Genomic DNA, 22,094 nt, shown 5'->3' with positions numbered 1-22,094 from the left:
CTCCAGTGACTCAGTGAAAAAGCCAGGGCCTTACAATGGCCTATGAGCCCCTGCATGATAAGTCACCTGTGAACCTTGTCCTTATTTAGCTCTTCCCCCACCTGGGCTGGCTTGATTCCAGCCATGCTGACTTCCTTTTGGTGCCTCCAGGCAGGCTTCTACCTCAGGACCTTTGCACTTGCTATCCTCTCTTCCTCCAGAAGATACCCACATGGCTCATTCCTTTTCAGTGAGATCTTCCTAGACCACCCTCTGAAAACTTTGACCCCTTCCCCATCACTCTGTACCCTCTTATCCACCTGCCCAGTGTTTTTCTCCATAGCACTCATCACCATCTGGCACATGCTATGGATATTTTAAATGTCATTTGTTGCATCTCCCCAACACTACACTATAAGCAGCACAAGGGCAGGGTCTTTGTTGTGTTCAATTTGTATCCCCAGGACCTACAGCAGTATCAGACACATGGTGAATACTCAGAGGTTTGCTGAATTCATGAACAGATGAGTTACAACCTCAGACAAGAAATCCCACCAAATCACAAGGGAGTCCACCACCTACCATATTGTAGCGCTCCAGGAGCTCGGGGGTCACGGGGTAGCGCAGTCTCATCTTTCGGTAGAGTGAATGCTTCTCGTAGTAACTGACGAGCTCCACCAGACTCTCAAAATAGGCGGAGGTCCCCAGCACAAAGTGCCGGCCATCCCGGTTGATGCGACAATGCTTTACCTTGCCCCTAGCCCTGGAGCGGGAAGAACACAGGGTTGACATGCCAAGATCCTGGTGGCCAAACAATTTTTACACAAACCCTACTGATTAGATACAACCTAGTTATCCAGCCTTAGAGAAGTGGGTAAATAAACAGGGTATAGTCCTCCTATGGAATACAAGACAATAAGAAAACAATGATGTGGGTATTTTCAAAACAGATCTAGAAGAATCTGTGTCTCAGAAGAAATATGGCCGAGTGACTCATCAGCTCCTCTTACCCTTCCTCTCCTCCCCAACTACAGGACTTGACTTTAGGAGCTTCCTAGGGAACTAGGTCAAGAGTAGGCCAAATCTGTCCCACCACCTGCTTTTATAAATAAAGCTTTATTGAAACACAGCTACAGTTCATTTGTTTATACATTGTCTGGGGCTATTTTCACACTGTAACAGCAGAGTTGTGTAGCTGCAACAGAGACCATATGGCCTGCAAAACCTAAAATATTCACTCTGTGGTCCTTCACAGAAAATGTTTGCCAATCCCCCCCACCTCAAAATTATTAAATCTTGTCTTCGGTGACTCAACTAGCAAAACAGTGACTTTTTTTTTTTTAAAAAAAGAAACAAGTCTTTCATTCCTTCATCTGTTTGAAACATGAAGCAGAAAAAATCCAAAACAGAAGCGCCTCCTTGGTTTTATTAGCTTTTATCAGCAAGACAGAAACATCTGTAAAAATATTTTTGACCCTAAGTTTACAGCCAAGAGGGTCTTTTTAAAAATGTCTACCCCAAATAGCCAAAGCAATTTTGAGCAAAAATAACAAAGCTGGAGATAGCACACTATCTTACTTCAAAATATACTACAAAGCTATAGTAATAAAAATAGTACGACAGTGGCATAAAAACAGACACACAGACCAGTGGAACAGAATAGATAGCCAAGAAATAAATCCATGCATTTACAGTCAACTGATCTTCAATAAAGATGTCTAGAACACACCAGGGAGAAAGGACAGTCTGTTAAATAAGTAGGGTTGGGAAACCTAGATTTAAAAAAATTAAAAGAATTTTGAAATAAATTCCTATATAGAAATAATAGCAATTTCAAAAGAAGAAAACTAGACCATTATCTCACACCATAAACAAAAAAAGCAGCTCAAAATGGATTAAAGACTTAAACATAAGATCTGAAACTGTAAAACTACTAGAAGAAAACAGAGAGGAAAACCTCCATAGCATTGGTCTGGGCAATTATTTTTCAGATATGACCCCAAAAGCACAGGCAACAAAAGTGAAAGTGGATAAATGGGATTTTATCAAACTAAGAGGCTTCTACATAGCCAAGGAAAGAATCAACAGAGTAAAGAAACAACCTACAGAATGGGAAAAACATCTGCAAACTGAACATCTGGTAAGGGGTCAATATCCAAAATATATAAGGAAGTCAAACAGCTCAATAGTAAGAAAATAAATGACCCAATTTAAAAATGGACAAAGGCCGGGCGTGGTGGCTCACACGTGTAATTCCAGCACTTTGGGAGGCCAAGGCAGGCAGATCACTTGAGGTCAGGAGTTCGATACCAGCCTGGCCAACATGGTGAAACCCCGTCTCTACTAAAAATACAAAAAATTAGCTGGGCACGGTGGCGGGCGCCTCTAGTCCCAGCTACTCGGGAGGCTGAGGCAAGAGAATGGCGTGAACCCAGGAGGCGGAGCTTGCAGTGAGCTGAGATCACACCACTGCACTCCAGCCTGGGCAACAGAGCAAGACTCCATCTCAAAAAATAAAAAATTTAAAAAAATGGACAAAGGATCTGAATAGACATTTCTCAAAAGAAGATACATAAATGGCCAACAGTTACGTAAAAAATGTTCAACATCACTAATCATCAGAGAAATGCACATTAAAACCACTATGAGATGTCACCTCACACCTGTTAGAATGGCTATTAGCTAAAGGAGAAGTGCTGGTGGGGATGTGGAGAAAAGGGGACCCCTGCACCTGGTGGGTGGGACTGTACATTAGCATAGCCACTATGGAAAACAGTACAGAGGTTCCTCAAAAAATTAAAAATAGAACACCATGGGATCCAGCAATCCCACTTCTCGGTATATATCTGAAGGAAAGGAAATCAATATGTCAAAGAGAAAGCTGCACTCCCATGTTCATAGCACCATTCACCATAGCCAAGGTGTAGAATCAGCCTGCCCATCAACAGATAAATGGATAAAGAAAATGTGGTACATTTACATAATGGAATACCATTTGCTTTAAAAAAAAAAAAAAAAAAAAAAGGAAAGCCTGTCATTTGCAACAGCATGGATGAACCTGGAGGACATTGTGCTGTGTGAAATAAGCCAGGCACAGAAAAACAAATACCACAGGATCTCATACGTGAAACCTAAAAAGGTTTAAACTCACGGAAGTGGAGAGTAGAATGGTGGCTACCAGGGTCCGGGGCAGGGGGAGGTAGGGAGGGTTGGAGATATGTTGGTCAAAGGATACAAAATTTCAGTTAGACAAGAGGAGTAAGTGCAAGAGATCTATGGTACAGCATAGGGACTATAGTCAATAACAAAGTCCTGGCCGGGCGTGGTGGCTCACGCCTGTAATCCCAGCACTTTGGGAGGCCAAGGAGGGTGGATCACCAGAGGTCAGCAGTTCGATACCAGCCTGGCCAACATGGTGAAACCCCACCTTTACCAAAAATACAAAAATTAGCCAGGCATGGTGGTGCATGCCTGTAATCCCAGCTACTCAGGAGCCTGAGGCAGGAGACTCGCTTGAACCCAGGAGGTGGAGGTTGCAGTGAGCCAAGATCACGCCACTGCACTCCAGACTGGGCGACAGAGCAAGACTCCATTTCAAAATATATATATATATATCCTGTATTCTTGAAAATTGCTGAGGGTAGACCTTAAGTCTCACCACAAAAAAAAAAAAAGGTTAAGTGTGTGTATATGTTATTATCTCAATTTAGCCATTTCACCATGTATACATATTTCAAAACAACATGTTGTACATGATACATATATACAACTTTTATTTCTCAATTAAATAAATTAGGAAAAGCATCTAGAGGCATAGTTTCTATGGGCATACTACTCATTTAACAATTTTGCATGGCAGGGAAAAAAATCAAGAAAAGGCATTTTTTGCACTATAGAGAGACTTTTTTATTGTTTTAAAATATTTTTTTTAAAGAACTTTTTTTTTCTTTTTTTAAAAAAGGATTTCCAATCTTTTGAAAAAAAAAATATATTGCTTTAAGTGATTTCGTCAAAAAGTCCTGTAAAAACAAAATCCTAGAAGACTTCTGCTTCAGTGGTTTATTTCCAGTGATATTTTATTAAATATTTATTCCTTCTAAAAAAACAGAGGAAAGAAAACAAACACTGCTGAGTAGAAAAGCTGCAGAATGATCCCATTTGTATTTTCTAAAAATAGAATGAAAATACCCAGACACAAAATGGCACCATATATTTTCCATAGATACAGACATGTATAAATATGTACATATTTTTTAAATGTCTGGATGGACACACCAGCTAGAAAACTGTGCTTTCTACCAGGACCTCTCTACTGAGATTAGAAGGACCACAGGGGGCTTTAGCCTTCACTGTAATGTCTTAATTTTTTATAGAGAGAATATCCTCCTGCAATACTCATGTAATTAAAAATTAATTTTAAAACTTTTTATAAGAGCTCCTCAGGGCAGGCAGGGGGGCTCTGGGGTGCCGAGGTACAGAGCCAAGGTCAGGTTCCGGCTCCTTCCACAGGGAACCCCTAAGCCTCAGCTTCCCGATCCACAGCATCAGGGATCCACAACCCCGTCACATGGGGAGCATTAGGATCATCGTCTATTAGCTGATTCAGGGTAAGCTGTTGGCACAATGTCTGGCACTCAGGCAGGACTCAGTAAGTGAATGGTTTGGAAAACATAACTGAAATCAACCCACAACTAACTTCCCTGGGAGAAAAGAGAATCAGAAGGGGAGATGGGAACAGGGCTGGAATACGAGTTGCATCTTCCAACCTCCTGGAGCGTGGATGCCACGGCCACAGCCTGAGGTCTCAGCTTCACTGCCCAAGAGATGCCTTCCACCAATCACAGCCGGGCAACAACTCAACACTTCCTTTGTGGATTTGAAAGCAGGTGTTTCTCCTCTACTGGGGAAATCTATCCAGAAGTTCATTACACATCCCCAGAGCCCAGAACAGTGCCTGGCACAGGAGAGGCACTTTACAAATATGTAGAGGGCAAGGAGAAGTTCCTGCAGACCTGTGTTCCCCTACTGCCTGGTCCAAATTCCCCATCCGTTGCCCTGGAGAGCTACTCACCCTCCACCACCCTGCCTGACCAATCCCTTTGTAGCACTCATCACAAAATATTACACTGATTTCCTTATGTGCTCAAACCTCCTCAGTGCTTCTCAGTGAAGGACAGTGACGCTCCACCCCATACCCTGACCAGAGAGGGTTTGAAAAAGTGTGTGTCCTGGGGCAGGGATGTTATTTTTGATTGTTACAATGACTTAGGGTCCCAGACAGACATGCAGTGGGTAGAGACCAGGGGAGTTCAACATCCAAATACAACAGGATCAGTCCTCACACCCCACCTCTTTGAGAAACACTGTGTGGACTGAGCTTCCCTGACAGTGGGCCATGGGGTGAGGTGGGGAGCGGCCATCCTTGCTGATTGACTCACTGAGCCAGCATTCACCGACCACCAACTACATCCCAGCCAATGTTACATAAGCAGGAACAGGTCAAAAGCAAGAAACACTTGGAGTAAGGCGATGTCTCTCATCCCTGCCAGACCATTAGCCTGAGAGAGCAAGGACTGGGCTGTTTTTATCACTCCTGCATTTCTGGAGCCCAGCACAGGGCCCGGCACACAGTACGTGCTCACCAAACATCTATTAACTTCTAAAAAATAAAAACTTCCTTTCTCAAGACACCTCCAATCTCATGGGGAAGACAGGCTCACAGACTGAATGGGGCGTGTATGTAAGTCAGGCAATCAACCTGAGGAGCCACCCAACCTCTTCATTCACGTGGTCCCACTGAAGTGACCCCAACCCCATCCCCAGATGGCCTGTCAGAATCATGCCACCTGGCTCAGGGAGGGGGCCATCCTTTCTGCCGGACACTGTCCTGGCAGCCCAAGGTACAGCCACCTGAGACAGAAGCTGATGGAGAGTAACGCCAGCATGCACATACAGGTGGCATCCTGACCATCATCAGGTGAGGCCCCGATCCGGTTGTGTCAGAGCTGTCTCACCACTTGGGCACCTCAGTTTCAGCCAGTTGAGTTTAGTTGCCATCACTTGCACAGGATGACAGCACAGTGGGAGTGCCAACGCCCCCCCTGGGGCCTGGCATACAGCAGGTTTTCAATCCGTGTGCAGCGGACTGAACACACTTCCTCCCCTTCCAGGCTGAGGAGGCACCACTAAGAGGTTTAGGGGAAAGAGCAAAGGGCAGAGGCACCAATGCTGAGAAGCCCAGGTCACCCTCTTGGGAACAGAGAGTACAGAAGAGCCACGCTGGTGGGAGGCTGCTCTCTGGCTGGAGCCAGTACACAGTAGGTCCTCAGTAAACTGCAGTGATAATGACCGTCACCACGGTCCCCAGGGAGGTGGCTCAGGCATAGTGGTGCAGGCAAGGAGGAAGGGAAATACAAACGCCCAGGGGGCAGCCTGGCAGGGTCACCAGGGGATGGGACCAGGGCAGAGGGAATGGGGAGAGGAGTGGACAGGGGCAAACCACACACCCCACAGTAGCTGCCATGCAGCCAGCACCACCGCGCCCATGTGGAAACACAGGCCCAGAGCGTCCACTGCCTCCCATTTTTCACAAGAAGCAATCTGAGTTTTTCAGTGAAATTTCTCAGTTTTTCACATCAGTGTATAAAAGACGCCCACAGGCCTCTGGCTGGAGATTTGGCCCCCAGGCCTCTGGCTGGAGACTCTGGAGTGAAGAGCTTAGGCTTTGGAGACGGACAGGCCTGCATCTGAACCTCAAACTCAGTTGACTATGAGGCTGTGTGACTCCAGGCAGGTCACTTAACCTCTCTGGTCCTGTTTCCTCCCTTGCAATAACTAGACCTACCTCTCACAGGCTGTAGCAAAGGATTCAATCAGATGAGGCCTTGAAGGCAGCCCAGTGTCTAGAACACGGTTAGGAACTCAACATATAGCAGACTATTACCACCTTAAGAACATGCAGGGAAACCCTGGGGCTGGGGAGACGGCGGGACAGTAGGCTAAACGGAGTCTGAGTCACTCCTCGGCTCCTTGTCATTAGTGGAAGTGGGAGAATCTGGTGTTTTGGGGTAAAATTAGAGAACCACAGGCCTAGAGGTGGTTGGGCAGCAGCTGCAGTTGGGAGGAAACCAGATCTATATCATCACAGCCCTGGGCTGCCTGGGCTGTCTGGGCTGGAATCCCAGCCCCACCACTTAGTGGCTGCATGCTTCAGCAAGTTACTTAATCTTGCTGTGCCTCAGTTTCCTCCTCTGAGAAACACAGACCATGGTCATGTCAACCCCACAGAGTTACTGGAAGCCAAAGTGAGTTCCTACAGAACATCCTGCCCTGGAGAACGCAGACTGTGCCTGGCACGCTGGAGCGCACATTCTCGCAGCAGCTTTTGCTGTGGTTGTTGTTGTTGTCGCTGATGCTGGGGGGGTGGGGACACTGCAGGTGAGCCTCCACCTGAAGTTCCCCCTTGTCTCTCCACATCTGTCCTTGCCAAGCCCCTCTGGAGGGCATGTGCCTCCCACCCTCGCACCCACCTGAACGTGATGGCATAGGAGTCGCTCCCCTCTCGCTTCCGGATCAGGAAGGCCCCGTCCCGGGGAATCCTCATCAGCATGTCCTCTGCCTCTCCGCGGCTCAGGCTGTCATAGTACCACCTGCAGCACAGGGCCAGGGAAAACGACCAGGTGAGCGGTCTCCAGGCTGTCAGTGGGCCACCCGCAGAGGACAAGATAATGGCACCAGTGACACCTGGAACCTGGCCCTGGAAACGACCATGGAAATCACACAGTGGGCTTCCCCAGCCAAAGGCACCTCAGCAAAGAGAATTTGTGAAAAGAATAGTGGGAGACCCCAGGGGACTGTTTCAAGCCCAAAATAATACATGGGGCCGGGCACAGTGGTTCACACCTGAAATCCCAGCACTTTGGGAGGCTGAGGCAGGAGGATCACTTGGGGTCAGGAGTTTGAGACCAGCCTGGCCAACACAATGAGACCCCCATCTCTATAAAAAATAAAATAGCCTAGGCACAGTGGCTCACGCCTGTAATCCCAGCTCTTTGGGAGGCCAAGGCAGGTGGATCACGAGAAGCCAGGAGTTCGAGACCAGCCTGACCAACATGGCGAAACTCCATCTCTACTAAAAATACAAAAATTGGGCCAGGCGTGGTGGCTCACGCCTGTAATCCCAGCACTTTGGGAGGCTGAGGCGGGTGGATCATGAGGTCAGGAGGTCGAGATCATCCTGGCTAACATGGTGAAACCCCGTCTCTACTAAAAATACAAAAAATTAGCCGGGCATGGTGGCAGGCGCCTGTAGTCCCAGCTACTCAGGAGGCTGAGGCAGAAGAATCACTTGAACCCAGGAGGCAAAGGTTGCAATGAGCCGAGATCACGCCACTGCACTCTAGCCTAGGCAACAGAATGTGACTCTGTCCCAAAAAAAAAAAAAAAAGAAAATACAAAAATTAGCCAGGCCCGGTGGCGTGCGCCTATAATACCAGCTACTCAGGAGGCTGAGGCACAAGAATCTCTTGAACCTGGGAGGCAGAGGTTGCAGTGAGCTGAGATCGTGCCGTTGCAGTGAGCTGAGATCGTGCCATTGCACTCCAGCCTGGGAGACAGAGCAAGACTCGGTCTCAAAATAAATAAATTAATTAATTAATTAGCTGGGCACAGTGGCACACACCTGCAGTCCCAGATAGAAGGCTGAGGTGGGAGGATCACTTGAGCCCAGGAGCTCGAGGCTGCTGTGAGACGTGATTGTTCCACCGCACTCCAGCCTGGGCAACAGAGCAACACCTTGTCTCAAAAAACTGATTCATCTTCATCCACCCAAGCAGCCCAAACCTGAAAAGCCAGGCTCCCGGGGAGGCACAGTAATTGCCACGTGTCTCAGAAAATCGAAGACGGAGATCACAGCAGCAGTTTCACAGGGTTTTGGGTTGTTTTTGGGTTATTTCTTAAGATAAGAAATAGCAAGTTTTAAGAGGCAATCCATAGGAAAATGTGACAGAAAAAGTGAAAAAAAAAAAAGTTGCTATAAGTAATACGGCCTCCTCGGAAATGTACATTTTTGCAGCTTTCTGCCTAAAAATTGTTTTTTCTTTATTCCCAGAATTTGTTGACCCTTTGCAAGGCCTACCTTGATACTCATTTCACTAGACAAAAAAAAATCAGCGGCAGACTCTTATAATCATTGTTTCCTTGTTCATTTTCAGAACAAACAGGAAGGAGCTCTGAAAGGTAAGAGAATATCCCCGGGCCAAAATGACCCTCTGAAAATCAAAGCCCAAAGTCTCGGGGCTATGAAGACAAAGTAGAAGAAAGGGAAAAGAGGAAAGAAAGGGGAGGAAAGAAAGAAAAGAGAAAAGGACACAGGTCATGGTGCCAGGAATTTGGAAACCGGCCACCTCGGCAATTTTGAGATGCCGGTGGGCTGGGGAGAGGGTGTCCTGGGGGTCTGGCCCGGCTGAACCACCAGGCCAGCTTCTCTGCCTGGTGGAGCTAACCCGACCACCGCCTGCCTCCTGCTCCACCCTCAGACACGTACGGCTTGGACTCGTGGGGGTTGGGGTTGGGCACAGGGTCCGTGAGCCGCAGCTCGAACTCGGCGCAGCGCAGGTGTGTCTCGCGGTAGTGCTGGATGAGGGCATAGATGCTGCTGAAGGTGAGGTTGTCAGTCAAGTAGTATTTCAGGGTCCCGCCCTCCATGGTGGAGCGGATCCGGCAGTGCTGGACCCGGCCTGACCGCCTGCGGGGAGAGGACGCCATCAGTGCTGGGAGAACGCAGGCCAGGCCATTGCGGCAGCCAGGGCCTCAGAGGCAGGGACATTACATGTGGCCACACAACCTTCCCTCTGCTCCTAGAACAGACACAGGAGGCTGGGCGCAGTGGCTCATGCCTGTAATCCCAGCACTTTGGGAGGCTGAGACGGGTGGATCACCTGAGGTTAGGAGTTCCAGACCAGCCTGGCCAATACAGTGAAATCTCGTCTCTACTAAAAATACAAAAATTAGCTGGGCATGGTGGTGCATGCCTGTAATCCCAGCTACTTGGGAGGCTGAGGCAAGAGAATCACTTGTACCTGGGAGACGGAGGTTGCAGTGAGCCGAGATCACGCCACTGCACTCCAGCCTGGGCGACAGAGCGAGACTCCATCTCAACAACAACAACAACAAAACCAGATGCAGGGCCTTAGTATAGGCTAGACCCTCAGCCTGGATTCCAGAACATTCTACCTACTTCCCCCACCCCACCCCACCCCATCCCCCTTTTATATATATAACTGCTTCTCTAGAGCCAGGATGCCTGGATTCAAATCCCAGCTCTGCCACATATGAACTAAGTGTCCTGGAGCAGGTCACCCGTGCTGTCTGAGCCATACTGTATTACTACCCCAGCGGTCTGACAGGGATGATAACAGTATCCACCTCAAAGAGGCATCCTGAAGAGTAAACGAGACCACATACAAGGTGTCTCGAATACTGCCCAGCACATGGTAAGCATCATTTAGGTGTCCAGGATTATTTGCGTGTTATTACTATTCTAATTTTCAGCCAGGTGCAATGGTTTACAGCTGTAATCCTAGCACTTCAGGAGGCCGAAGCCAGAGGATTGCTTGAGCTGAGTTCGAAACCAGCCTGGGCAACGTAGTGAGACTCCAGCTCTACAAAAAATTTACAAATTATCCAGGTGTCGTGGCATGTGCCTGTAGTCCCAGCTACTTAGATGGCTGAGATAGGAGGGTTGCTTGAGCCCAGGAGTTTGAGGCTGCAGTGACTGAGACTGCTCCATTGTACTACAGCCTAGGCAACAGAGCAAGACCCTATCACAATTTTTTTTTAAGTGACAGAATTATAATTTCCCTCTTTCAGGTCTCATCTTCTTTCAGGAAGGTTTTCCTAACCATTCCCCACGTCAGGGCATCAGAGCCTTCTCTCACAGACTTTCACAAATCCCCCCAACTCACATTAAACCCCCCCAATAAAGGGAGGGATGTCCCTTTATGTTGCCTTGTTTCATTGCACTCATCACAACTATACTTGCAAATCATTTGAGTGACTGCTTTTTCATTGCCCATCTCCTTCAAAAGACGCTAGTGTCCAGGAGGACAAAGGCATTGTCTGTCTGGCATAAGTACTGTGTCTAGCACAGGGCACGCCCTCAAGAAGTATCTTTTAATGCACTGAGACATGGATAAGTGGGTGGATGAATGAATGCACAAGCTCATCACAGCCTATGACGGCTTCGAAAGGACAGCCCTAGAGTCCCCCTTTTACGGAGGAGACAGAGATGCTAGAAGGTTGGCTGAATCACCCAGAGCCACCTGACCCACTCCAGGGCTGGGATCGGGGGAAGTGAGTGAGGCCACATCATCTAAGAGTAGGGTCAGATCTTGTCTTTGTTTAAAATGTTCATATTTTGTTCATCACAGACTTTTTTGCATTACTTTTGATTTTTTAAAAGATTGCCCTGAAATCTCATTAATCTGGGTTACTGTGCCCAAGTGAGTCATACCCACCTCACCCTTGTCCCGGCCTAGAAGAGCTCGACAAATGAAGCCTGGGATTCAGGTCCCCAGCCTGCCCAATTGCTGCCTGAGCTAGAACCACTCGCCACCCTGCCTCATCAGTTGGCATGGAGGAGAAGGTAGGCGTTCCCTGGGTCGGGGGCATTACCAGAAGGACAGGGTGTAGTCATTGGGGAAGGTCTCGCTCTCCCGAACCAGGAAGGTGCCATCCTTGCCCCCCGTCTCCATGCAGTATTCCTGCAGCAACTTCTCGGCACTCGTCCTCTTCTCCACCTTCTTGTGGAACCATTTCTCCCCAAAATGTAGTTCTGTAGGGGGTATATCCTGGGCCGCAAAGAGAGGAGGGGTTTCTGAAAGCCTTGGACCAAACCCCAGCATCACTAGACAGGTCCTTCTGTCTCACCCTGACCCAGGGTACCAGATAACATAGAGAGGCCAGCCTCAGCTGGTCCCCACCCGAAGGGGTATGGGAAAACAGCACCCGCTACCCTCCTCTGCCTGCCTCCCACTCCTGAGAGCCCTCATTTATGGTGGCCTCCTGGCATCCTGAGACATGGAGTGAACGGTTCCCAGCAAAGCCCTCCATTCTGTTCTATGGGAAGTCTGAGAGCCATGAGGCCCTGGGGGCTGCAGAAATAAACAGCGGGAAAGATGACCACAGCTGGAGGAGAGGGCAACAGGAAAGCATGGGACCAAGCCAGAGCACCGGCCTCCATCTAAGGCCAATCAGGCACTTTAGAGAGCAGGAAAGCATCTTGAACCTCACTGGTTAAAGCACCTGGGGCAGCCAGCCAATCAGAGACAAGCCAGCCAGGACATGGTACCCAGAGTATCAACAGCTTCTTCAGCGGAGCATCCCCTTGCCAGCCGGCCAGAGAAGCCACATGGGAAGGAGGTCCCGGGGACTGGCTGGTCCTTGGGGTTCCTGGGGACCTCCTCCCTATGTGGCTAGGGTGTCCCCCTACCTGGGGCACTTCCTCCTCCATAGTCTGTTCAATGTCATCACTGAAGGACAGCTTGGCATCGGCGATGGCGCAGTAGTGCCGAGTCCATTTCTAGAAAGTGAAACTGGTATTAGTGCCCCCCAAGTCCTCTACCTCATCAACTGTGGAGCCCAGGAGCCCTGCAGGGTGTCACCCCAGCATCTACTATGGATGTGCTTTTCCCAGTTTCATAGACATTTATGGCGACTTCTCTGAATTCAATTCCTTACAAGGCATTTCTTTTTTAAAACATCAATGCGTTTTGAGCTTCTTTTGGTATTTGAGCTTCTTTTTGGACTTTTTAGATCCATGAGTCTAAGGTAGGTACAACTCCTCATCGTTTTCTTTTCTATTCCATCTACCTTTTAAAACTTTCAGGATTTCCTGGCCAGTTTGTCTGGAGACCTTACGTTCAATATTTATTTGTGGCTTAATGACTTTTTTTTTTTTTTCCGATGAAATTTAGTCTCTGGTTTTATTGTAAAGTACCAGTGTTAAGTTCTCAGTTTTGGTCACTTTTATTGTCATGCATGACGTTAATGTGAGAGGAGGCTGGGTGCAGGGTATGCAGAAACTCTTTTTTTTAATAATGTTTTTATTTGTATTTTTTATTATACTTTAAGTTCTAGGGTACAAGTGCACACCGTGCAGGTTTCTTACATATGTATACATGTGCCATGTTGGTGTGCTGCACTTTTTTTTTTTTTTGAGACAGAGTCTGTCTCTGTCACCAGGCTGGAGTGCAGTGGCTCAATCTCAGCTCACTGAAACCTCCGCCTCCCGGGTTCAAGTAATTCTCCTGCCTCAGCCTCCTGAGTAGCTGGGACTACAGGCACGTGCCACCATGCCCAGCTTATTTTTGTAGTTTTAGTAGAGACGGGGATTCGCCATGTTAGCCAGGATGGTCTCGATCTCCTGACCTCGTAATCTGCCTTCCTCGGCCTCCCAAGGTGCTAGGATTATAGGCATGAGCCATCGCGCCTGGCCCAACTTAATTCTTTACTTAAATATTGCCATTTTTGGCTGGGCACAGTGGCCCACGCCAGTAATCCTAGCACTTCAGGAGGCCAAGGCGGGCAGATCACTTGAGATCAGGAGTTCAAGACCAGCCTGGCCAACATGGCGAAACACTATCTCTACTAAGGCTACAAAAATTAGCAGGGCATGGTGGTGCACATCTGTGGTCCCAGCTACTCGGGAAGCTGAGGCACAAGAATCACTTCAACCGGGAGGTGGAGTCTGTGGTGAGCTAAGATCGTACCACCGCACTCCAGCCAGGGCAATGGAGCAAGACTATCTAAAACAAATAAGTAATAAATAAATATTGCCTTTGATATGTATGTTATATCTAGGATATAAGAACGGACATGTAAAAATATACTCAAAATGGATATACACATTAGGTAAAGGGATAGAGGCAGCATTAAAGTCTGAAAAATAAGGTTTCTGGTGGAACGACCCCTGATTGGAGGACACGAAGGAGTCAGGACAACCTAAATGCACGGCAGCACCGGGTACTGGATCCTGAAACAGGAAAATAGCCTGAGTGAACACAGTGGCAACAATGAAATACCATCTATAAACTAGTTATTAGTATTGTACCAATGTTAATTTCCTGACTGCGCTAATTATACTATGGTTATGTAGGATGTTATTAATAATATTTGGAGAAGCTTGGTAAGGGTAGATGGGAATATCCCATACTATTTGTGTGTGTAAATATATTTAATCTAAAATTATTTCAAAATAAAACATTAAAAATGCAAAAGGAAAATAAAGTTGGCCAGGCTTAGAAGCTCACGCCTATAATCTCAGCACTTTGAGAGGCCAAGGTGGGAGGATTGCTTGAGCCCAGGAGTTTGAAATCACCCTAGGCAACGCGACTAAATCCCATCTCTGCAAAAATACAAAAAATTAGCCAGGCATGGTGGTGCGCACGTGCGGTCCCAGAGACTCAGGGAGGTTGAGGTGGGAGGATCACTTGAGCCTGGGAGGTGAAGGCTGCAGTGAGCCGCAATCACACCACTACACTCCAGCCTGGGCGACAGAGTGAGAGCCTGTCCCACAAAATAAACAAATAAAGTTTAAGAAGGAAGGTAAATTCACATGGCAAAAACTCACTTGACTAAAAATGGGAACAAGACAGGCGTATTCTCAGAGCTCCCAGCAGGGCTCCAAGAAGCAGCTGCAAGGGGGGTGGCCGCAGTGGCTACGGGAAGGGACCAAGGCCCACCTGGTCAATGGAATCCCACATGTACAGCTCTCCCTGTTGCTTGTGTTCGTCCTTCTTGTCCTCCATGTTGACATCCACGTCGCCTCGGGGGCCCAGCTTCTTATGCTGAGGGGAAAACATATACATAGGCTGTCTCCATGGAGACCCAAGTTTAGGCCTTTGAGCCAGCAGCCTTCGTCGCCTCTTCCCAGGCAGGGCCTTTGCACTGCCTGTTCTTGCTGCCTGGCTTCCCTCTTAGTCTGTTCAGCTCTGCCCTCCAGGTTACCCTGAACGAGGAGGAGGAGCTTTCCTTACAGCTTCATCTAAAAATTGCCCATACTGGCCGGGCGCAGTGGCTCACACCTATAAGCCCAGCACTTTGGGAGGCTGAAGCAGACAGATCACTTGAGCTCAGGAGTTCTAGACCAGCCTGGCCAACATGGCAAAACCCTGTATCTACAAAAATAAAAAAATTAGCCGGACATGGTGGCACGCGCCTGTAATCCCAGCTACTCAGGAGGCTGAGACAGTAAGATTGCTTGAACCTGGGAAGTGGAGGTTGCAGTGAGCTGAGACTGCACCACTGCACTCCAGCCTGGGCAACAGAGTGAGACTCTGTCCCAGTAAAAAATAAGTAAGTAAAAATAGCCCACACTCCCCTTCCTATCCTGCCACTCTCTAGCCCCAAGCCTGCTTTATTCCTCTCACTTGCCTAGCCCTACACACACCGTGTGTTTGTCTTCTGTCCTCACTGCTAGAATATAAGCCCCATGAGGGCAGGGATGTTGTTTTGCTTCCTGTTGAGTCTCCTGTGCTAGAAGAGCACTTAGCAGACAGTAAGTGCTCTGTTGATACTCGGTGAATATACAACACCCCCTGTGCCCAGCCTTCTCTAGCACACAGAGGGAAAGGCAGGCTGCAGTCCAGAGGGAACAGGCTGGGCAGGGTGGCAGGGGACCCACTGGGGATTAGACTAAGGCAACCTGGGTGCAAACAGCACTGCAGCTATTCTACCAGCTGTGTGACCCCGGGCAAGTGGCTGCACTTCTCTGAGCCTCAGGCTTCTTATCTGCAAGATTAAGACAGTGATGACACCTGGACTCCCACGCAGGCAAGCGTCTGTAAGTTGAGGGTCATGTAACCTGGTGAAGGAGCTCAGGATGGGGAGTCAGATCCAGATTTGAATTCAGGGCCTATTACCTTACTGGCTATGTGACCTTGGCTGAGTCATCGTCAGAGTCTCAGTAATCTGTCTCGTAAAATCGGGACGTGGCAGCCCCTGTGGGATCCCGTAAGTCAAAGAACGTGAAAGATAAGTGTCAACAGTGAAGCAGGACCTCAGTGTCCCTTGTGAATGGCAGCATGATACAGGCATGGGAAAACAGGCTTTGAGGGCAGACACCTTGGCCTTGAATAATTTCCTCAGCAAATACTAAATGTGTGACCCTGGCTGAGCTATTTAACCTCTGAATCTCAATGTCCACATCTGTAAAGTGGGCAAGGGCTGAGGTTATTCGTCCTGCAGTGTCTTGACAAGACTGAATAAGAAGATACATATCACCATGCCTAGCCCAGTGCATGGTACAAAGTGACCGTGTGGCCAACGCTATTTCCACCTCATTTCTTGAAATAGAAAGAAGTGAGCCACAGCGTATCAGGTGTGGGGCAGAGGGTGCTCTAAAAGGGGCCTTCAGTACTTTGCATCTTAGAACAAGAGCTGAAAAATCCCTGGGAACAGGCAGCAAGCCATCCTAATGGAAACAGAAGGAATGAGCTGGGAACAGGGAAGAGCACATGAAACCAGGCTGCCCCGAAGACTCACCAACTAGGTGCCTGAGAAGCCATGGACCCTCCATGGCCGAGCTCCCTCCACCCCTTATCCTGCCTTCACCATGCTGGAAGCATCCCTTGGCATCTCCGAAACAACTGCCTGGGTGCAAACAGCGCTGCAGCTATTTTGTTAACTTGTGACCCCAGGCAGGTGGCTGCACTTCTCCAGGCCTCACACTTCTCATCTGCAAGACTAAGACAATGACAGCTGATCTCCCGCTTAGGCAAACATCTGTACCTTAAGGGTCACAGTCTTGGCCAAACATTCCCCGTGCACTGATGCTCTTACCCATGGGGGCACCAACATCCCCTCCTCTGGTTGCGCTTGGCCAAAGCTCCTTGCACTGTTTGGTGTTTCTCTGTTGATGGGTTTGTCTCCCTACCAAACCATGACTTCCTGGAACATAAGGATTGTGCCCAATGTATCTTGGTGGCCCAGTGACAATATAGGGTACATGCCACGTGTTGACACCACCACACCCTTGTGTGTCCTGTTGTCCCAACCTGGAAGGACATCCCCCTTCTCTGCCTACTGCTATGGTCTGAATGTCTGTGTCCTCCCAAAATTTATATGTTGAAACCTAATCCCCAATGTAATGGTATTTGGAGATGGTAGCTTTGGAAGGTAATATGGTTTGGCTGTGTCCCCACCCAAATCTCACCTTGCATTGCAGCTCCTATAATTCCCACATGTCATAGGAGGAACCCAGTGAGAGGTAATTGAATCATGGGGGTGGGTCTTTCACATGCTGTTCTTGTGATAGTGAACACATCTCATGAGATCTGGTTTTATAAATGGGAGTTTCCCTGCACAAGCTCTCTCGCCTGCCACCATGTAAGATGTGACTTTGCTCCTCCTTTGTCTTCTGACATGATTGTGAGGCCTCCCCAGCCATATGGAACTGTGAGTCCATTAAACCTCTTTCCTTTATAAATTACCCAGTCTTGGGTATGTCTTTATGAGCAGTGTGAGAATGGGTAACACAGAAGGTGATTAGGTCATGAGGGTAGAGTCCTCATGAACGGGAATGAGGGTAGAGCTTTTATGAATGGGAATGAGGGTAGAGCTCTCATAAGTGGGAATGAGAGTAGAGCTCCCATGAATGGGAATAAGGGTAGAGCTCTCATGAATGGGAATGGTGCCCTTATAAAAGAGGCCAAAGATATCTCCATGTCCCAGATGGTTGTTTATAAATAAATAAATATTTAAAAATAAAAGAGGTCCCAGAGAGCTGCCTCACCCTTTCCACCATGTGAGGACACAACTAGAAGTCGGCAGCCTACAACTTGGAAGAGGACTCTCATACCAGCACCCTGACCTTGAACTTCCAGCCTCCAGAACCGTGAGAAATCAGTTCCTGTTGTTTATAACCCACCCAGCTTACGGTATTTTGTGATAGCCGCATGAACAGACTGAAATACCTACGAAACAGCTGTTTGTCCTTTCCCATGAGCTTGTGCAATGTCAACAAAATTCACACTCGCTCCTTCCATGAAAGGCTGCCCCACTAGGGACTTCAGATTCCACAGTCCTTGCAGGTAACGTGACTAAGCTCTCATGCACAGAACAGTAGAGAAAACGACGGGACAGCTGACTTGCTTACCAGAAACCATTTGCCCTGGACACCCTTGGACTTCCCGTGATCTGAGCTGGAACTAGGATGTGCCTGAGACCAAGCGTCCACCACACAAACAAGGACAAAGCAAAGTCCCTTCACCGTTTTTGTGTAATGAGCTCCTTCAAAATCTGGGGAAGGCTACAGACCCTTTTCTCAGAATAATAATGCATAAAATTACAAAGGAAACTCAATTATATTGAAACATGATTAAGATATTAAATAAATATTTGCAATACACTAATAGATGGGTTTCTTCGTTAACATCTTAAGTAAGATCTAGAGGCAGACCTAATAACCTCCATAATTCCAAAGTGATGACGAGCACAACATTATTTTGAAATATTTGCAATAACTATAAACGTGATATGAAAACACTCATGACTTCTGCTGGTGACAGAGCCCGCAAGTGGCTTGCTGCCAATGTTCACAATGGAAGGAAGTATTAAGTTTTATGTACAGGTTAAACAAATAAAGATGTAATTTTTTTTCTGTTGAAGTTCACGTGCCCGTCTGATTCTAACTGTGGATTCTTCGGGGGTCTGTGAAACCCCAGTTGAAAACTGCTGCCCTGAGAGATGCTAGAGCAGAATGCGGGGGCCCCGGGTCCCTGAGTCACCTTGTGGGCTAGAGCTCAAAACTCACAGAACATTCTCCCTCGCATGGGGAAGAAATAAACTCTTCTGTGCTTTAAGCCACGGCATATATGGTCTCTTTATCCTAATAATTCAAAAATCCAAATGTTACCGTGGCATCCCTAGGCACAGATATAATCACCCATCTCCCCTGCAGTGCTGGGAACATCAGCTCTATTGCTGCACTCAGCCTTTTCTAGCAACTGCCCGCCTCCCACACAACTGGAAGCTCCAATCACAGGAACAGCACCCAGGTCGCTGGACACCTCCAGCACCTCGCATGGGGCTGACTCCGAGAGAGGATGGGGAAGGTTCACCAATGAACAAATGAACTATAACAGGTTAGCACTTAACGTAGCACCAACCACATGACGGGCACAGTTCCACGCATTCTCCACGCCTTCCCTCACGTCATGCTTCCAGCAAGCTAGCCAGATGGGTTCCAGTATTATCTCCCCCAGAGACTGGTGACAACAGAGGCTCCCAAAGGTTAATGACTTTGCCTAGGGTCACAGTGTTAGTAAGGAGAGCAGATTTGAGCCTGTGCAGTGGGACCTGGAGCAGGCCCAGTAGGACATAGAACTTGGTGAATGGGACCCAGAGCCGGGGAACCAAGCCACTGGGCTCCCTGGACAGCCAACAGCAGCACCCGGGGTGCCTACCTTGATGATGATCTTCTCCCGCAGCTGGCTGGGCGAGGGCAGCTGGTCAGCACTGGCCTCCGTGGGCTTCGTCAGCAGCAGGTCGCCAAACACTTCCTTGAAGGCCTTGGCCATGTGACGCTGTTGCTCCACGCTGCAGTGCTCCTCGATGGACAGGATCACTGGGAAGCTGCAGGCAGAAGAGGGTGGGCAGCTCGGCAGGGGGAGCACACACCTCTGCATCTGCCCCACAGAGGGGCCAGGGCAGCTCCCTGGGACGACAGAAACCGGGCGCTGCTCGGGGGGCACAACCCCCACATCTGCCCTCCCAGAAGGAGAGGACCTCATCCTGGGTATGAGGGCACAAGTCTTGGGACTCAGAACAGCTGCAATCTGATTCAGGAGCTTCCCCATACCCCAGAATGCACCTTTTCTCTGTATTTTTTTCCATCTATTCATATCTTTAAACTTACAGAAAAAAGTCTCTAATCTTTTTTTAAAGTTCAAACCTACAGAAAAGATGAACAGACAGCACAGTAAGCACCCATGTGTGCTTCAGCCAGGGTCACCAACGGGGACGCTGTTACACGTGCGCATCCACCTACTTTAGTGTGTTTATTACTTCCTCTATTTATAAAGTATATTGGTTTTATATATTCTCATTCATATGCACACATATGTAATTTACATATGTATGCATGCATACATTTATTATTTGTATGTGTATATATGTATATTTCTATAAGGTGTCTGTGTATTTATAGATCATTTGTGTGTGTGTATCTATAGTTGATTTTTCTTATCTATTGGGGTTATGGTTCATAAAGTCACCACCAACACTGATTGGCAAATACCTGAGCCATTGCTCCTAAGGGGAAATACAGGATCAGGGCCTTTTGAGCCTGTGGTCACAACATTTTCCTCAATGAATCAATATCTGACCTTGTTTTATGTGTGTTTCTGTTTAAAGACACCTGATTTGGTATATATTATTGACTGACACTGGGCTCACAGCCAGCATCACTGTAATTCGTGCCTGAACCAAGCGTATCTGACACAGGTGTTTTCTCCATCAGGCACATCACAGCCTTCTCGTGCTCAGGAACACCAGGCAGCCCTCACCACTGTGCTTCGGGCCATTTGAACAGCAAGATCACCAAGAAAAAGCTCAAAAACAGGAAAAACATGGCAGTCAACAGATGGTGAGGACACTTGTTGAAGCTTTCACGCTGTAGACCAGGAAGGGGAGCGCTGCTTTGCTCAACCTCAGCTGAATACGTGTGCATCGCGTGAGTCTCATTTCCCACACTTTGTGCGTGTCTCAGAATGACCTCAGAGTGCTTTGAGATTTGATTTGGGGTTACAAGTCAATTTTAGCAAGTAGAATTCACCAATAAGGATCACCTGTATCCTTCTATATCACGTGAACGTGTATGTATAAATTCACATATCATTAGTACATGTATATACATATATACGTATATATACACACATATATATTTATGTGCGTGTGTGTGTATATATATATATATACACACATACTCCTCCTGAGGCAGGAGAAAAGTCATTTATTTATATATTTATTTATTTTATTTTATTTATTTATTTTTCTTTTGGAAATGGAGTTTCACTCATTGCCCGGGATGGAGTGCAATGGCGTGACCTCAGCTCATTGCAACCTCCGCCTCCCAAGTTCAAGCAATTCTCCTGCCTCAGCCTCCTGAGTAGCTGAGATTACAGGTATCTGCCAGCATGCCCAGCTAATTTTTTGTATTTTTACTAAAGATAGGGTTTCACCATGTTGGCCAGGCTGCTGGTCTCAAACTCCTGAATTCAGTTGATCCACCCACCTCAGCCTCCGAAAGTGGTGGGATTACAGGCGTGAGCCACTGTGCCCAGCCTATATTTGTATTTCATTTATACACATATTTACATTTCCTCCTGAACCATCTGAAATAAGGCGCAGACATCCCCCACAGGTATCTCTTAAGAACATCCCCCGACATCACCACACCATATCACCTCAGGAAACTATCTTTAAGTAATGATCATTAGACATACTCAAATTTCCCCAGTTATCCAAGAAATATACTGTATAGATGGAGTTTTTCCCACCAAGAATCCATCTGAGGCTTGTGCATGGCATTTACTATGAAACAAAATTATGCTAAAGGCAGCTATGTCACTTCCATAAATAGGAAATCACGTCACTCAATAGAAATGAAGGTAAATGTGAAAATAAAGTGACGATGATAAAAATAAAATCCTTAACCATGTTCCAGCTCAAGTAAATCATAGCCTCGTCACTCCTGGGAAGCGTGGACCCAGCTCACTCCCCGATCCTGATCCACACACCCTTACTAGAACATAACAGCTAAAAAGCTTTTACAACAAAGGCTACCTAGTAAGTTGGTATCAAAATGTAACTGACAGCAAAATCTGAACCATTCGAATGAATGCTGCTGCAATCATTTTCTTAAATCCCTCTTAATACCAATAAGGATGGCTTTTGCTGCCAAAACATTAATGCATTAATGTTTGATTACAGAGTTCTAGCCCTATAGGTGTTAGATGATTCCAGCCCTATTTTAACCAGAAAAAACTTCCTCTAGTCACGAATGAGATAATGTTCGATGAATGACTGTCAGCTCACAACCATAAGCACCTATGTCC

The 22,094-nt window shown here is 47.4% G+C and overlaps 1 protein-coding gene across 3 annotated transcripts in view; it reads right to left on the bottom strand.

The window, feature by feature from the left end:
- Positions 1–22,094, bottom strand: part of PLCG2 (phospholipase C gamma 2) — a 212,438-nt gene that overhangs the window by 38,133 nt on the left and 152,211 nt on the right. For all 3 annotated transcript variants that reach the window (XM_055100814.2, XM_034940799.4, XM_034940800.3), the window contains exons 14-20: positions 19,443–19,611; positions 14,721–14,825; positions 12,470–12,559; positions 11,653–11,828; positions 9,524–9,724; positions 7,509–7,628; positions 562–742 (exon numbers count right to left, since the gene is read on the bottom strand). In XM_055100814.2, coding sequence (XP_054956789.1) covers positions 562–742; positions 7,509–7,628; positions 9,524–9,724; positions 11,653–11,828; positions 12,470–12,559; positions 14,721–14,825; positions 19,443–19,611 — 1,042 coding nt within the window. The remainder of the gene's footprint in view (positions 1–561; positions 743–7,508; positions 7,629–9,523; positions 9,725–11,652; positions 11,829–12,469; positions 12,560–14,720; positions 14,826–19,442; positions 19,612–22,094) is intronic.

The sequence above is a fragment of the Pan paniscus genome, chromosome 18 (assembly GCF_029289425.2).
Source record: "Pan paniscus chromosome 18, NHGRI_mPanPan1-v2.0_pri, whole genome shotgun sequence".
NCBI classification, from domain to species: Eukaryota; Metazoa; Chordata; class Mammalia; order Primates; family Hominidae; genus Pan; species Pan paniscus.
This window is presented reverse-complemented; position numbering and strand designations above follow the sequence as displayed.